At 39.6% G+C, this 18008-nt stretch overlaps 1 protein-coding gene across 1 annotated transcript; it reads left to right on the forward strand.

Moving 5' to 3' along the window:
- Positions 1 to 249: 249 nt before the first annotated feature.
- Positions 250 to 16295, forward strand: LOC128140190 (inverted formin-2-like). The gene is made up of 12 exons (XM_052783725.1): positions 250 to 310; positions 1727 to 1869; positions 2347 to 2408; positions 3862 to 3964; positions 4605 to 4690; positions 5740 to 5840; positions 7087 to 7157; positions 7262 to 7369; positions 7966 to 8036; positions 9670 to 9790; positions 10537 to 10701; positions 15176 to 16295. The coding sequence occupies exons 1-12, from the start codon at positions 250 to 252 to the stop codon at positions 15296 to 15298; spliced, it is 1215 nt and encodes a 404-aa protein (XP_052639685.1). The 3' UTR covers positions 15299 to 16295.
- The last annotated feature ends 1713 nt before the right edge of the window (positions 16296 to 18008 follow it).

Raw genomic sequence — 18008 nt, forward strand, 5'->3', positions numbered from 1 at the left:
CAATCTCCAGGGAACATGTCGCCTTCCCAGCGAGGTGTTTCCTCATCCTCCCAAGGACAGTCTGCCATGCCATCTCTGCTACCACTATTGCCAACCCCTGCACCGCTACCCTCTGGGTGTAAGGTGCCTCCTCCACCCCTTCCCGTGCCTGGCATAAATGCCCCGTCACTCCCACCTTCCCAGCCATGCAGTAATCCTGAGTGCAGTCATCTTACCTGTGGATACGGGTGGCAGCCCCACCCTAAGAAGATGCCGACATTGAAGATGAAGGTGTTTCACTGGCAGAAGCTCCCCTTCGACGTAGCAAGACGTACGTGCATGTTTGTGACACCGGGGTAATCGGTTCGTTTACTTCACATCCAAACAAAAACGCTAATGTCAGGGGGCTAGGCCTTGACTCAGTAAGTCAGGTTACACAGGTGGTCCCATTGTCCGCTCTCATCCTACAAAAAATTAGTAATCACAAATAAATATGGAAAGCCAGGCCTTCACCAATAAATGGAGGAAATAGTAGTTTGGGAAAAGCACTGAACTGAGGCTCTGTGGCTGCTAAAATTTTCTTCTCTTAATCTCTTAGTCTCTATTCATTACTTGGTGAAGTGATGTTGTGAGTCTGTATTAATTAAGGTTTGCAAAATGCTCCGAGTGTGTTGAGTGGAAAGATCTGTTGAACGGTCATGCTCTGTGGTTCTTCCTAATGAACTCCTGACACATCACCAGTAAGTGTCTTCTCAGCTGAAGCTTTTACTTTTTTTTTTTTTTTTTTTTTTCTTGCACAGCCAGAAGATGCATCAGCCAAGATCTGAGGCTGAAAACTCTTGTCAATATGGCTGGGTAGGGTGTAGCCTCCAACTTCATTTCATAGTGACCACAGCCATGTGATTTGTGTGGGGTTTTTTTCCCCTCACACAAAATAACACTAAGGTCTATGGTTAACATGTGGCCTGCCAAAATGGTTTGCAAGTCCTGTTCAACCTTCAGCAAGGAGACTATGAATACATTTCCATTTTTGCTGCAGCTTTTAATACTCGGTTCACACAACACAGATCTTGTAGTTGTTCTCCATTGTGCTTATCACCAAGAAAAGTGGACAGCAGGGGGTAAGAACTTGCTGCTATGATAAAATACATAAACAAGCATGTAAAAAAACAGTTTGAGCCACAGTCTGCTTTCCTGGGCAGAGATACAAATTCAGATTCATCCACAATGTCTTCAGTGCCACTGTTGCAATCTCTCCTAAAGAAAAAGGTGAGATCCTTCATTAAAGATTCCAGTGTTGTAGACAAGTTCATGTTTCAAAGTGCTATGTGTTATTCAGATGGCTCCTGATGATTCTGGTAATCATGCTGGGCTTGGGAGTCCTTATCTCTTGCAAAGAGAGATGATTACCTAATTGGATGCAACATCCCCTGTTTGGTCCCACAATTCTGCAATGTGTAGCCAGTCAGCAATAGCCAAAAGAATTTGGAGCAGCCCATTAAGTTCATCTGCTGCCTTCAGTTCAGTGAATCAAATGTGGTGGTAGTTTTCCAGGTTTAATTAGCCTTCAAACCTTCAGGATGCTGTCTGTGGGAGCTGCCACTCTTAAATAATTAACATTTGTCCAGGACTAATGAGTGTTGTATTTCATTCATCCTCTAAAGTGTTTTCCCTTCCACAAATCACACTGCCTTGAAAGTGCTCCTCTACCTTTGTGGTCTATCTTGAAGTGTTTTTCCTCTTCCAGACAGTCGCTCCATGTGGGCCATGATGCCAAACAGCAGCAGGGAGCTTGTAGAGCCTGACTACGCAAGCTTGGAGCTACTTTTCTCTGTCCCGCCAACAGCACCTAAGGAGAAAATGGGGCCAAAAATAAAGAAAACAAAAGAGGTACTTGGACTGCTTGCTTTTTGTACAGCCCGGCAAAATTCTTGGAAGAGAAAAGCTTATTCACTCTTTATTGTTGTCAATCATTTATAATAAGAAAGTTTGAAATATTTTTATAACCATTGCCTAAGATTACCTAAAAAAAGCACGGGAGAAGTGTAGAATTAAACATGTTGAAGTAACTGCTGAGGGAGATGTCTTCATCTGAGAGGGGAAGACATGGGCATTTCAGTATTAATTCTTATAAATTGGAATATTCTAGACAAATCAATTCCCTTCTCTATGCCTTTGCTTCTCTCTTTTTAAAATAGAACTAATGACCTGTACCATTGTAATTGCTCTAAGTTTGATGAAGATTGTTGATAATGTTATTACCAGAGAAGAATGAATCTCACCCAACAAACAAACAAAAGCTCTAAAATTTCCATTAAAATCAAGGTAAATGTATTTCTAGCTGACTGCTTTTTTTTCTTTTCACAGATCACATTCATAGATCCAAAGAAAAGCCTCCTTCTGAGTATAGTTCTGAAGCAATTTAAGTGGTAAGATTTGGAGGGTACTGTCTGAATTACTTATTTGATGTGTCTATGTGTTTATTCAGACATTAAATGAAATAAATCTAGCAGAAATACTTTACAACCAGTATCTGTCTTTAGAAAGGAGTCAACTTCTTTTTTTTTTTTTTTTTAAAAACTAATGAGATGTGGCAGTCTCTTTCCAGAAAATTAATATCATGTCTCACACTGGTATTAAACCTAAAATGGACCACTAATTCCTAAAGAGACAATATTCATAAATAACAGCAAAATCATGTGGAAACATATTTTTGTTTGGTATTATTGACATAAATATCAACTGCTGGCAGCAACCATCAGTGAAGATTCCTGATTGAAAGTCTCAAGTTACTTAATTGATTTTAAAGACACATCTCCAAGGGTTCAGATCCAAAATTGTATATAGATTTTATTTGCAGTTTTTCTATAAATAGGAAACAGTTTCTATAATTAAACAACAGGAAATTTACCAAGTCACAGTCCTCACAGGGAGGGGAAAAAAACAAAAGAAAGGGATCTGTATTAGTTTTTGGCAAAATATCTTTACTCTTAGATTTCCTGAAACTATTGCAGGATGAAGATGGATGTTCTGATGTCTCCCTGCCTTTTGTGCAATGGCCCATGTTACAAGGGCTTCAAAAAGAAACTCAGCCTAGAAGTTCCTTTGTGTTAAGAATAAATCAGAATCAGTCAGAGGGATTTTTTTTTACGATTGTTTTATTCTTTTTCCATTGCAAACTGCTTCTCAGTGGGGAAGAGCTGTGCATAGCCTAATCCAGTTGCTATTTCCTCTCTCTGCATGATTCCCCGGGGCAGTGGTGAAGCTCTCCTGAGAGCAGCTAGTGACCAGGGGATCAAAGAGTTGAGCCCTGCTTGCACTCATGAGGGATGAGGCTGCTCTGCAGCTGGGTGCTGCCTCTATTAGCACCGGTGGCTGCAGGGAGCCGAGCTCTCCAGAGCCCAAACCAGAGCAGTCTGGACTCATTTCAAAGACATGTTGTCTGCCAAAGTTTCAGGCAAGGATTTTGGGCAAAACCTTCTGGGATCTTTATAAATACTTCTCAGCAGGAGGAGAGCCATTGGTTTTAGCACTGGCTTTGCTGCAAGCAGTGGAGGAATCCAAAAGTAAATCTCTTCCTAGTGACACTGGACAGCCACAGAAAAAGGAGGGCCTTCATGGTTTGTTGCATAAAGATGAACAAAGCCCAGAAAGCACATCTAAATTATGAGGAATATTGCTTTAGGCTTAAAAAAAAATGCTTTGCTTTTTCATATCTCCACTGTACTTCTGAGGACTAAGATCCAAAATGTAATGGCAGGCAAGCATAGTAAGTTACTTCATTTACTCCTATAGTGCTAGCTGAGAGGTTGGGGTCTCTTCTGTTTGTCATGTCACTCTTCCCTGTGCCATTGCTCCACAGCACTTCTCTCTTTCCTGCAGCTCCAATGAAGAGATTGTTAACATGATTCAGAAAGGGGATAGATCCAAGCTGGATGCTGAGATACTGAAGCAGCTACTTAAACTGCTGCCTGAAGACCATGAGGTATTAAGTGTGTTATTCTGACGGAGTTCAGCGTGTTTTGTGCTTAGCTTAAAACACTTGCACTGCTAAAGCAAGAAGTTATGACTGGATCCCATATCCTCCTGCACCATCTCAGTCAATGAACTTCCAAGGTAGAGTGGTGGGAAGTCTGCCCCAGCAACGGCCTGGCCTCTTCACACAGAGATTAGGCAACAGCACACTGGGAGACTCAGCACAGGTGTAGACTAAGTGCTGCTCTCTGTTCCCATTATTTTAATTAGATGGATGAAGTACATTAGCATTTGTGGACTTAGGTGAATAAAGAGCCTTTCAGAGCAGGTTTCAATGAGGAGAAAGGGAAAGGACCCATGTTTTTAAAGGGGTTGCGGGATTTCTATGCACTATAGCTTGCTGAATCCTTGCCTATGGATCAGGGATTCATCCTACAAGATGCTATACAAATGCAGATGACCTTCCAGCCAAAACAAAACCTATGCATCTGCCCTTACAAACAAGTTCATATATGGAATTTATTGTTCATCTGCCTCAGTCCCATTGCCTGTGCCCCCAGCAAGTTCAGAAAAGCCCGTTTCATACCTGTAAGAAGCAATGGGCACCCACAATATCTGTGTGGTTATTTTACTGTTTTATTCCCTGTTAGATAAATAGCCTGAAATCTTTCAAAGAAGAAAAATCAGAACTAGCAAATGCAGATCAGTTTTATCTCCATCTCTTCGAAGTTCCTAGGTAAGCAAAATTCTCCTTGTCTTCAACCCATTCGTGTGGTTCTTATAAGATTTGTCCATAAGAATTAAGGTCTCTGTTTCCTATGCTAAAGCAATGTTCCTCATATTCAGTCTTCAGGATAAATCATCTGACTACTATTTGTAGAGCTGGTTTGAGAAACTTTTCCTTCCCAAAGGCTGAAGAGGCTTTCAGACACCTTTGGCAAACTACAGTTAAATTAACCTTGGTATGAGAAAACTCCTGACTGTTGTACAGCTACTATCTGCATGGCATGAAGTTGCAGAATGAATCCTGCCACCAGGCTGCTGATTCACTCCACCCCTGGTTTAGAGATTCCAGTCTACCAAAGAGTGCCCACAAAACCGTGAATGAATCACAGCAGTGCCTGTGCTTTCACCACCTCCCTCACTTTTACGAAGTCAAATGAGGTGCACGCAGAGAAATCTTTATGCTGTTCATAAAAATATGGTGATATGTTGTAATTCATAGCAACAACTCTCCATAAATCTGATCAGTTGCCATGCCACAAACAGAAACACTTTTCTGAAAATGTCGTGGTGAAAATATGCCTTTTCATTTTCTCAAACTTACAGCTAGCTTTAAAAGTACTTTAGAAAATGTTTTCATGGCTCTTCCACAATATTAATCCATGGTGAGGCATAAATATCATTAAAGGACATCAATGCAAAAATATTTCTAATTTCTGTTTGGGAAGTTGAAAGGAAGAACAAAAGTCCTGGCTAGTGTTGCCCAGGAATTATAAAAAATTATGGCCTCACGCAAGGAAGTCACTGCCAGATGTCAGTGCAACATTGCATTCTGAAAGAAGAGAAGATAATTGTTTCTAGGGCATCTTTGGAAATATCTAAGTGTTTGATTTATTTATAATCCAGTTCTCATGTCAGAGCATTAAAGAGCATGTAACAATGCTGGTACTGCACTTTGCCTAAAATGGGTGATTCTCTTGCTGAACACAAGTCAATTAATCAGGCCTGTGGGGATTGTTTTTGTGGTATTTGTTGGGGTTTTTTTCCACTGACTTCTTTTAGCTACCAGTTGCGGATTGAATGTATGCTGATTTGTGAGGAAACAACGGTTCTGCTGGAGTGTCTGTGGCCAAAAGCACGAGCTATCAGGACAGCCTGTGAAAGTAAGTACATCAGTGCTGTGTCTATGCCCAGGCCCAGTCATAGGAAGCCTCTCTTCTACTTGAATAGCATCAGTGGTAACATATGCTATAATCTAATCAAAATTAACCTTTTAATTGCTGAATATGTAGCAAATGGCAAAACGATTCTGTAGATTCCTGCTTCCAGAATTCATTCAGCAGAACTACGTTTTGTGCTGTCTTGCTCTGAAGTGGAGCTTCTGTTGACATTAATAACACAAACCTCTCTCCTGTCAGCAGTTCTGCAGAGAAGAAGAAAATTTCCTTTATGTCAGTGCCAGATTCTGTTTGAATACAGGTTAAATTTTTGTGCACAGTGGAGATTTTTGTCCATAACAATGAATCAGTTCTAGTTTTTCATCTAGTGCACACTGGTTGCAGTCCAGCTTAGCTCTGTGGTGGAGCAGGCCACAGTGACATACCAGAATCTGGTTTGGCTTCCAAAACAGATGTCCCAGATGATGTTCACCAGTGTTTCAGCAACCCCCTTCACACAAAATTAGCCTTGGTTTTAGTTTTAGCTCTTTCTTGAAGTTGATCTTGGATTCTACCAATTAGTTCAATAGTTTTAGAGAGTCATTGACCTCCTGTTGAAGAGTTAAACTGCAAAACTTTTGTTTATGTTTGCACATAAAACTTGGCTATACCTGGCTGGCTGATGTCAGTGCTATCGTTACTCTTTACTGCGTTGCAATCAACAGCTCTGCAGTCCCACCCATCTACCCTCCATCCCGTTGCGTGGGTCAGCATTTCTGTTCTAGTTCTGCCAAAAACTTTATTCTTACCCCAGATTCTTCTGCTAAAATGCACAGCTTTTGGTTATCACTCCCACTAACGATGATAACAAGGCAAAAAGCCCTTTGCTTTTCTTAACCTAGAATAATAATGTGCTAGAAATGGGGGCTATAGACTTTCACAAGTTTATACACTTTCTCATATGTGGTTCTCCTTCATAAGCGGCTGCAGGGATGACACATCTATACTCCCAACTTGATGGCAAAACTAGTTTTCCATCTATTTGTAGAGAAGACACCACAACAGAAACTTACTCATTCCACTTCCATTCAGCTGATTTATTTCTGTACTTGTATATTTCCAAATCTGTAACAATGGCTTGACATGATCTTGGATGAGAATTTTATTACCCCCCGCTGTCAAACCTAAGGAAAATCCTATTTCAGATCATTTAATTTAGTTTATTGAAAATCTCTCTCTTTTTATTCTTCAGCACTTCTTACCAGTCACCGACTGCCAGTTTTCTGCCAATTGATTCTTAAAGTTGGAAACTTTCTGAACTATGTAAGTAAACTGATTTCTTTAATTGCTATATTTCTAAAGATAACAGAAAATACAAATGCAAGACTTGGAAACTGAAGGAAGGAACTTTTTTCTGTGTCTTCTAGGGGCGTCACACTGGAGATGCTGGAGGTTTTAAAATTAGTGCCTTGCTCAGACTAACAGAAACAAAAGCAAACCAAAACCACATTACTCTGCTTCACCATATTTTGGAGGTACAACAAAACTGTGAAATTATTTCTGCATGCGTTATTCTCAAATATTCATTCCCCAGAAACTAAGGGGCTTTGACCTCAGTAGCACCCCACTGTAGGTGTCTGGAGAGTAAGCCTCTGTGCCTGAAATACGATGAAAACTTTTCCACCGCTCTCTGTGCAGACGGGATCAAATCCATGTGCAGTAATGTTTAGAGATTTAACACTAGGTTTCCTTTCTCAAGTTTGTTTAACATATCTGCTTGCTGTTTTCTTTCTCTTCTTCTCCAACTGCTCTCTTGTGTTGACACGTCTCCCAAATGCATCTGTCAAATGAAATTAATTTTAGTGGTATGAAGACAAAATCTCTGGTCAGCTTGTGCACTGTGGCAGCACGTGGGATGTAAGCCTGAGCAGTTGAAAGAGCCTTTTGCTTTCTTTTTAACTCCCTATGGGTACCAACATGAGACAAAGAATGAACGAGACTAAATTTACCCCTACACTTATAAGAATGAAAACTGAAGTGCTAATTTTTCAGTCCTGATGTTGTCCAGCTGAAAAATTTTCATACTCTTTGACTGACTGTGCAAGGTAACCATTTTTCACTTCAATTTTAGGAGGTCGAAAAAACCCACACAGATCTGCTGCAGCTTCCCAGCGATCTTGACTTTGTTTCCAAGGCAGCAGGGTAGGACATTATTGTTTGTTTTTGTCATGTATGAATTGCCAACCTCTTTAAAGCCAACAAGGAGCTGAGTCATTTTATGGTGGTGTAATAAGGTCACAGGACTTCTCTGCTGTGGGAGAGAGAGGTTCCCTTCTAACACCAAACATTGTTAAGATTTATAAATCAACCTGGTTAAGACTTTTTATGTGGAGCTCAGTGTGATTTTTCTTTCGGATGATCCAGTAAAACTGTGTAAATAGTGAACTCCTTCATTTTCAAGGACTGGATTCTTCTTCCACCACTACTTCTTTCTATTCCAATAGAATTCTTCTATTCTATTGCAATAGAAACATATCTTCCCTGAAATTTCTGTGATATTCATGTACAAGCCCATCAGGAGGTACATGTGCAGAGCTGGTGTAAGGAGGGAATGATTGGAGTGATTTACTGGCAATCGAGGGACCTCAGGAGTCCCTGAGTTGAGTATCAGCACAAGTTTCTAACGTATGTGGGTAGAAAAAAAAAAAATCTGTTTCTGCAGACTTTCCCACATGTGCCTGAAAGCCTCATGAGTCTAACACCAGCACTTTCTGTTTAGCTGAGAAGAATCACATGGAGATATGTTAAATTACACTAATCTGAATCCACATTTATAGCACCGGCATTAACATTTTTTAATCCTGTTATGAATTAAGAGGAACCTTGTAGTGTTTTACATTTCCTTGTAGCTACAAGCAGGGGTAACTTTTAAATCTGGAGATGGATTGACATTTAAGTAGCTGCTAAATAATTAAAAGAAAGTATTTTTTATTCAGTAATGCCACAGAAAATATTATGGCTTTTGCAAGTTATATCTGTGCAGAATTTAAGTTGGATGTTGTTTTGAAACATTAATTTCTTTTTGGGTTGCGTCATAATAGAAATACTTCTGTTACCTGAAACTAAATCTTGCTGGTCAATGATATAAATGTGCTCTTTTTTATAAAGTAATTGCCCTTTAGTTTAGTCAAACTTTCAAACTTAGAGAATTGATTTGCTAATCAACCTGTGGAGAGCTGTTTACAATGCAAATCCTGCAAGGGACTCTTCTAATGCTGCTCACATCTGGATACACTGTGAAACACCACACCAGGTTTTGCTGATTCAGTACTTCTTGTCTGGCACAAAGAGTAGGTCAGAACCATAGAAGATGTTGTTTTGGCAGTGTAACGTGTTTGGGTATCCACGTGAGCTAAATGAACTCTGAGAAGAGATACAATTTTGGACTACAAATAGATTAGGGAGAAAAGGTAAGGAGGGAAAAGAACCAGCTAAGTAAGGACAGTATTGGCACAAGAGAGATGAGTGTGTGTTGCCTATGAATAAAAATAGGCTGGAAATTTTGGAGGAGTTTTTTGAATACTAGAACAGTGAGGTTCTTCCACAATCTACCCAGGGAGGTAGTGAGGGCAAAAGCACAGATTCTTTCTTAGATGAGGGTTTGAGCACGTAGAAAAGGATTTATATAGAGAACTACCTGCAAAAGCAGGGTCTGGGTTAGACAATTAATTCCACATTCATTTACAAAGATGATACTGTTTATAATAATCTTTTAACTTAATGAAAACAAAAGACTCACGCCTTCAATGTACTGTCCCTTTTGTGGGCCTTTCAGAATCCACTTTGATGTTATGCGGGCTGAGGCAAGTGCCAATTTGAAGAAACTGTTGGAAATAGAGAAGCGTTTATTTTTGTCAACAGACGATTTAAAAACACAGCATGCAAAATCTCTTCAAGTAGGTAATGTGGGTGTGACACATTTCCCATCCTTCTTCCTAAACACTTTAAATCTCTCCTCAAAGGCACTGTAATTCAGGTTGCAAATGGACATAGAGCTCTATGGGAAAGGGTCAGGACTGCACTCCCCCTGCGCCCTGGTGGAAGGAGCATCCAAGATGTTCCTCCACTTCTGTAATGTGGTATTGTGATAAGGAAACAGCTGAGGACCAGTCAGCTTTGTGTGTGGGCAAAAGAAAGGGAGGCCCTAAAAATGAAATGTAGGATGCAACTATAAATGTGTACAAAAACGTGTTTTGTCTCAGTGCTCTTTGGGGAGAAAAAGTGAACAGATTTGCAATATGCTTTTTTTTTTTTCACATTTCCAATTTGCATATTTCCAAACATCCTAGCTTTTCCTGTTCTCAAAACAGGGTCACTTAACTAAAGCTAAAAGGCAGAAATCCTGGTGCTGTATCTCCCTTCATCAGTCATGCCAGGTTGTGCCAAATTTCCATGTGGTTGTATGGTGAAAGTGGCAACATACGATGAGCTGCTTTGGGCCAAAAGAAAAACCAGGGAAATGCAGATGGTTCAATTAAGAAGAAAATACCACACATTGTGAACAAATCTTAACTGTCAGTTTTTTAAAAACTGACTGCTCTGTGTTAACTGGCTTGAGTGTTCTGGGCAGCTCAGAATATGCTACTTGTTAATATGCGCTACTTGTTAATATGCATAAATTGTGTTGCAACCTGTGTCTCAGGGCAGTCTCGATGCTTCAAAGGACCTGCAGAAGGAGTTTGCCACCATTGAAAAGAAAAAGGAAGAACTTGCTGATTATCTTTGTGAAGACCGAAAAAAATTGTCTTTGGAAGATTTATTTAGCACAATGACAACCTTCAGAGAGCTCTTCCTCAAGGCCTTACAGGTGGTTTGCATTTGTGACTGTTTAGAAATAGATTGAGAACTTTTTTTTTTTTTTAAGCAAGCAAGAATTCCTTTTTTTCTTATACTCCAAGCTGGCCTACCTAAACCTTGGCTGCAGAAGTAAATGAAAGTAACTGTTTATTTGCTTGCAACCTGCAGCAAGAAATGAGCATGTGGGCAAATATAAAATGTGATTTTTTTTTTTTTTTTTTTTGCTATGGAGAACTAAGAACCCTCCACGTTGTTGTTCCCACTGTAAAATTACTAATCAGGCCTCAATGCAATAGGAGCTTAGTGATGTGTGAAAGAATGAGCAACGTGACATGCTTTATAGGCTTTGCCAATAGACCAAAGGTAAATTTTCCAATAGGCAAAGCCTAATTGTGAGATATGTTTACATGTAGGTATTTCATTGTACTAGTTAGTTCAAAACAGTATGTTTTGTGTCCCCTACAAAACTATGAATCTGCCAAGAGATTATATTTGGCATTTTATTAATTTATAAGACTTCACTCATTGCAATAAGGAGTAAGAAAACAGCAATTTCACCATGAAAGTTGTGTACAGCACCTTCCAATTAGTAAGCCTCCAGTAAACCTCCATTTCACATCCCTTACTACATACTTCACACCTGAACTAATGTACTTCCTCTAGGGTTTTCTTAATGCCAGGTGAGAGTGGCTTCACTTTTATATATTTGAACAGCAATAATCCCCCACTCCTGTGCTGACTCCAGGAGAGCCCCAGACTGCATTTGCCTTCTACAAAGGGGACCGTCCACATGACAAGAAGTATTGCAAGAATACAGACAACTATGCTGGGCAACGTCAAGGCAAGGGAGGCTGAAGGAGTGCTTTAGGGCACATCATAGTTTCAGATGAAAACAAAGGAGCTTCTGAGGAAGTGTTAGAAGATGAAAGATGAAAAATATATCCTGTAATAATCCCACTATCTGCTTATCCTGTGAGGCACTGGGCTTCAATTTTGCAAGCAATACAGCTACCCAGGCTCCAAAACGATGCGACAGCGCCACAGACAGTCTGGAAAATAAACCCTACAAGCCACAGATCCTATGGCAAAACACTTGATCCTTAGAGTTCCTAAAACTCTAGGCAGGAAGGAAAGCATTAAGAGGGTTGAGAACATAGTGGCTCAGCATCTGTGGAGAGCTATATGAGAAAATTGCTGTGAGGGGTAAATCCAGCAACTGCAGTTCTTTTGAGAAACAGTCCCAATAAAAGTTATGTAGTATCCTAGTACAGCTGCAGAAGTTTTAAACTACTTTTTTGGGTGCTGCTTGTTCACAGCCAGGTTGGAGCAACTAGAAAGGAACTTCTTTTTATCTACCCAACATGTAAACTCCCTTTCATCCTATTTTTGGTTCCATTTCTCAGCAGCACCTCACCTCAGAGGTACCACAGCTGTTAGCCACATTGTATGCATCTCTGTTACCTCCATTGCAGACTTGTAATGTAATCTCCTCTCCCCTCTTGCCTTGCTTTCTCTCCCTATCACTGTAGTAAAGATACTGTTTGTGCTTGAAACGGCAACATGCTGAAAAGTTGAAGGGTTTAATTTTTAAAGCATCTTTTTGTTCTGTGATTTTGATTTTTACACTAGAATCAGCTACATGCATCATCTCTTTCCAGTGCCATTTGATGGAAGCTTTAAGGCTAAGGTGTAACTTTTACTTTGAGATGAGCCTTCTCTGTAAAGCAGGTCTCTTAGCTCTACCAAAATCGTTAGTGCTATCTTTCCAATCTCACATCAAATAAGAAGGGAAATAATTTTGATAAATAGTGATCCTTTATGGCTCCTAAGCTTACCTAGAAAGATTTTGAGTTTGTTACTTCTTTGTTTAAACAAAATCTTCCTTCATTCCCTGAGGGTTCTTTCTGGACTCGTAGCCTTCAGGTAACAAAAACTGAGCTACACAAATCAAATTACTATAATAAGAATCTGCATTCTTCCTCTCCATCTACTTGAAGAGGTGGGGGGGAAGCTTTACAAACACCCAAATGATCCCCAAAACTGACACAGTGAAAAGGAGAAGGTTTGTCACCCAGGGTTGATGACTGTTTTACCAATTCTCAAAAGTAAAAGGAGCAGATGGCAGGAGGAAGGAGACAGGGAGAAAATAGCTTCCCAGCTCAAAGATAAAAAAAAAACAAAATTGGAGATACACTGAGAACTGAGTTGTAAAGTTGCGGGGAAAAGGAATACTGTGTGATTATAGGGGATTGGGAGAAACATTTGATTTCTCTTAGCACTTGCAGCTGTTCCAAGAGAGGAGCTCCCAACAAAGAGGCTGTCTAATCTCAGGAAAAGGAAAAAAAAAGTTAAACAAATTCTGCTCTAGGAAGTACTCGGTTGATGACAGAGGTTATACACAGACAGCTTTGCACAGGGATAGTTCCTCCGAGTGCTCCCCTAGGATAACCGAGCTGGAGCAGCTGCTCCTCAGTAGGGTGCATGTGGCGTTGGAACAGGATGTACTTTAGATAGTGTGGGGATAAACAGTTGTCATGGAGCATCTTTTAATTCAAAGATCAAGCAAGTATCTAACGTCTCACAAAGTGCAAATCTAAAGTGACACCCCTCTATCATTTAATCTCATCCATACAGCTGTGTTCAGTAATCCAGGAGATGGAGAAGGGATTGTGAATATTCATTACTCTGCCTTGCTACCACTTTGCCTTGTCTAGCCTTCTTGTGTTGAAGAAACTCTGTTAAGTATGTTTATGTCGCATCGTTATGTATATTTTTTGTTTTAATTTCTCTGAACAATTTAGTTCAGGCTTGCTCAATCCATAAATTTATTCCTAATGTGTTTTGGTTTGTTCTCAGTACTCTGTGTGTGCTGCTCAAGTAGCAGGACAATGTATCCCTGAATTCACCTCCTTTACTTCTTGTGGCATGTTACACAGAGACATTCTCCCAGGGCCCACAGATCTGCAAGTATCTCAACAGCGATAATATCTCAAAGACATTATGCTAAAACACAGCAGGAATTTATCAGGCAAGTGTGTAGGAGGCATACAGTGATGAAAGGCTTTTAGCCTCTACATAAGACTTCACTGCCTGTACCATGTTCTTTCAGAAGCACCCTCTTTTTCTTTCTTTGTCAACACTACACCGTTTTTCTCTCCTTTTCTAGATATTCAGTGAAGGTCCCCATAACCTTGAGCCTATAATGCTCCTGTATTTCAGAGAGACTAACTCTAGTAATGTTCTCAAGTTTTCTTTATTTGGCTGGAAATTTCTTTGGACAAAAGGATCCTATGCTTTTACTTTCCATAAAGGCTCTAAGAAACCTGTGCGTGTTTCCTGGGACTTCTTCAGCCTATCCATAGCAATCAACCAAATCTATCCCTATAATGGGAAAATGTCTTTTCTGCTGCCAAACTCTCTGCAAAGGAGAGCAGACGTGCCTCATCAAGAATCCTATCTGCACCAAATCATCAACATCTTCCTGGACATTATTAAATTTTGTAATATGACACAGCAGCGCCCTTCTCTTAACATCACAAATCTCTATGACAGCAGGCCCAGTAACTACTGATCTACCTACGACATGAAGATTAGCTACCGACTGGTTGCAATCAAAAGCAAGCAAGCTTCCAGGTGGTGATGGCAACGTTCTGATGATGATTGCAACTCTGGAACAAGGACTGCATAAGCTTTTAAGAAAATGGCTTTTGTCATCTTGATGTTCTGCTACAGTTATCCCAGTTGTTGAGAACTACCCTCTCCTGTCATTGTGCCACTTATCAAAACCCAGAAATACTCTTCCACTGAGTAAAGGTCTTCCTTCCTTTACTAGGAGCAATTGCTCAATTTCTTTCTCTTCCTCCATTAATCATATCATCCCGGTACCAGCAGCTCTGCAGAAACCAGAGTCCTGCCTGCCTGCGTAAATCCCAGCAGGATTTATGCCATCCTGGCAGTTGTACGACTGGTACCAACAGACATCCAGCTTGGACTCTGCCACTGAACACTAGTGCAGAAATACAGCTGGCAAATTTAATGGGTGCCTAAAGAGAAAGTGTGAATTGCTGTTTAACACAGTTGAAGAGTTCCTGAAATTTCTGGTAGAAATCCCTGAATACAAACAATGTAAAATCAAGGTTGCTATGGGATAAATCTCTAGAATGCTAATTAAGTTAAACTAATGTTCTGTTTTGTGGACAAAGGGACTAATTAAGAAGAATGCATTTCAGTCCATAGTCCAACGTGGCAGTTAAAGCTAATGAAATAGTTTGCTGGTGACATCATCATATGGAAAAGTCCAAAGGGATTGACCAGGAAGCTCTGTTCTGCTATTTACCCTCAAACCCCAGCAGCTGAGAGTTTTAAGTGTGCATAGGGCATATTCAGAATAGCTACTCATTGCAAATTGAGAGTTTATTAATCAGCTTTTCCTTCAGTAGCTCTTCTTATTTATTTTTTCTATTTGTTGTTCTGTCTGAATGCAGGAAAATCAAGACAGGAAGGAGCAAGCTGCAAAGTCTGAGAAAAGGAAGAAACAGCTTAAAGGAGAAGATGCAAAGAGGCTAAAAGGAGAGTATGGAAAGAGCGGTACATTAAACAAAAATTAATTCTGGTTTTATTAGCCAGTCTTTTGTTAATTAGGATGAAAATATCTGTTTAGTTGCAGCTAATCTAATACAATGAGAGTGACTTAGCCATGGATGATGTAGTTGTCAAGCAGATAGTATAGTAAGACATCAATTTTCAAGTGCATGTGAATGCTTGGAAGAAATCATGATAGGGATGTTATAAAAAAAGTCACTCCCAACGAGCAAGTTGCTACCATTTTGCTTAGAGGTGGGTGATACCCTGCTATTGCTCTGAATAGTTGTTTGAAGACTTTTAGGGGCATAGAAAGTTACACATACTTGAACTTCAAGCTGCGCTGTGTCACTGTAGTAGGCAAGTTGTGTCACGTGTTACTGTTACCAGAACGTTTGCTTTTTTCTGATTAGACGTCTGATTCCTTCAAGCAGTTATGAGTGTGCTTAAAGGAGCGTCTGTGCTTTGCTGAAGAACAGCTGATTGACATAAATGTAGAAAAGCGTTTGTTGTGCTGGCCTACCTGGCTGTGAAGCGTTTCTAGTGGTAACACTGGCATGTGTGTATTTTAAAATTTTATTTTGGCAAATACTTGACATCGACTTTTCTTGAAGATTTCTGCCAATAACATTTGGTTATGATTCTTGATTCTTCAGAGAACCACTGCAAAAATGGCATTAGTAAATCTGAGTTCGTGTAAATATTACACTAGATGCTTATCCCTTGGAAGACTTTTTTTCCTTGTATCTGGTGTCTAAATAAATGGCATTCTTTTAGCTCCTCTTTCACAGTTACTCATCCTTAGAAATACATTTTAAAAATACGTAAGATTCACTGAAAACTGACCAAAGCGAAGTTTTCAATATTGTCTTGACAAGCTGTACTGCAAAAGTTCTACATACTTTGCAATCGTAACATGCTTAATGTAAAGCTGCAGATTAAAACAATAAACCTTTTTCCTGTAAATACAGAAAAGTAACTTAGTATATGGTAAAATAAAATTATAAAGTGACATTCAGCAGCTGTAAGGATTAAAGGTGTCCTTCAACCCTGTAAAGAGAAGGAGCACCAGACCAGGAGAACCTTCTGCACTTCCAACACGCAGTTTAGATGGAACTGTCGTTATTTTTGGTCCTTTGTGAGAAGGTGGATTTAATTCTTGGGGTATAAACTTAAATGTGAGAGGGTATTTAGACTCTGAATTATTTTTTATTACTTATTTTAGAAAACTGTGCGTAGCACTGGCGACAATGAAAATCAGGTGGTTTTTTAATCTATTTTAATCTCCATCAGGATATGGTGACATAAACTATAGAGGGTATCAGATCTGGCATGGCAGGATGTTGGAGCTCATCTTAACATTCTTCAGTCTACATAAAACCTTTTTTCTTTTTTTTTTATCATATAATTAGCAAGTTAAGTAATTATTTTCTGTATTTATTTTCTGAAGGAGGGAATGAAAAGACAGTAAATCTGGTGAAACCCTATTAGCATGTGTTTACAGGATTATCAAGGCCTGGTTCCGCAAAGAATTAAGTACACCTTTAACTTTGCAGGTATCTCCTGTGAAGCCAGCGATTTACAGCACACGGGGTAATCCTGTGCATAAATCTTTAAGGCCCCAGTCCTACAGTCTTTGAATCTCTGACCTTTAACTCCAGTCACATGCTCTTGTCAGTGTCAATATCTGGTTTATCCAGTTGTCTGAGGATCATTTCTCTGCAGTTGACAGATCTGCCATGGACAGCACAGAACAGCAAAGTCTCTTAGGGCAGGCAATAATCTTTGCTCTCCTGAGTTCAAACAGAAGAGGTGAAGGCAGAAGCACCCATCACTGATGTACTATTAACAGATTACAAGGGAGGGCTTGCAGCTACTGAAAACTGCTGAGAACCAAGCCGAGTCAGAAATTGTTACCAAAATTCAATAAATTGGGTGGGTGAATAAAAATTAAGACAAAATTTCCTAAAAAGTTCAGTGACAGGCTTCTGCTGATTCCAGAGACTCAGACATCTAGGGGTATTTTTAACATCGCTGAACATGTTTACATATGTTTTTATAATTAAGAAAATTTTTTTCCATGCTTGATAATGGATTAAGCAACTATCCTGCTTTATTTTTGTTACGGATGCACTTCAGCTTGCTTGCAGCAGCTTCTGTTACTGAGCATTTAAATTCTTCAGAATTGTATCAAACACCTGCAAAGACCAATTCTATATGTTATTTCAAGAGAAATAACACATAGAGGTTTCTTTACCTAACCAGGTGGAAAAATGAGCTGCTTCTAATGCTAATTTGAGGACACAGCTAATGACCAGAGTAAGCAACTGAACACCACCACTTAAGAACAAAAAAGTGAAAATGTGCAGTTAAATATCTGGTGAGGATTTATGTATGTAGCTGTAATACTGTAACTGCAGCAGAAAATGAAATGCTATTAGAAGATGAAGAGAAAGTAAAATTTGATGAACAGTACGGGAGTTCCACAGCATAACTACAATCATTACATATAGAAACCAACTGCAAAAGCAGACGCCCCAGCCCAATTTCTTATGTTGACATATTCAGCGTCAAATACAAGAGCTTTTCGCTGGCAAATTTCTTATTGTCTCTACTTACAGAGGACTTATTCATGTGGCTGTAACAAACCGATATATGATAAAATGTCATCAGCATAAATTGGCCTTGCAATAATAAAAGCATCAAGTCTTCAAGAGCTGGGGAAAAAAGCAAATG

Source organism: Harpia harpyja, chromosome 3 (assembly GCF_026419915.1).
Source record: "Harpia harpyja isolate bHarHar1 chromosome 3, bHarHar1 primary haplotype, whole genome shotgun sequence".
Lineage (NCBI taxonomy): Eukaryota > Metazoa > Chordata > Aves > Accipitriformes > Accipitridae > Harpia > Harpia harpyja.

Coding starts and splice junctions, on each gene's coding strand:
- LOC128140190 (XM_052783725.1), top strand. CDS start 250: ATGCCGACATTGAAGATGAAGGTGTTTCACTGGCAGAAGCTCCCCTTC. Junction 2,409..3,861: donor GTTCTGAAGCAATTTAAGTG/GTAAGATTTGGA, acceptor TCTTTCCTGCAG/CTCCAATGAAGAGATTGTTA. Junction 7,370..7,965: donor TGCTTCACCATATTTTGGAG/GTACAACAAAAC, acceptor CTTCAATTTTAG/GAGGTCGAAAAAACCCACAC.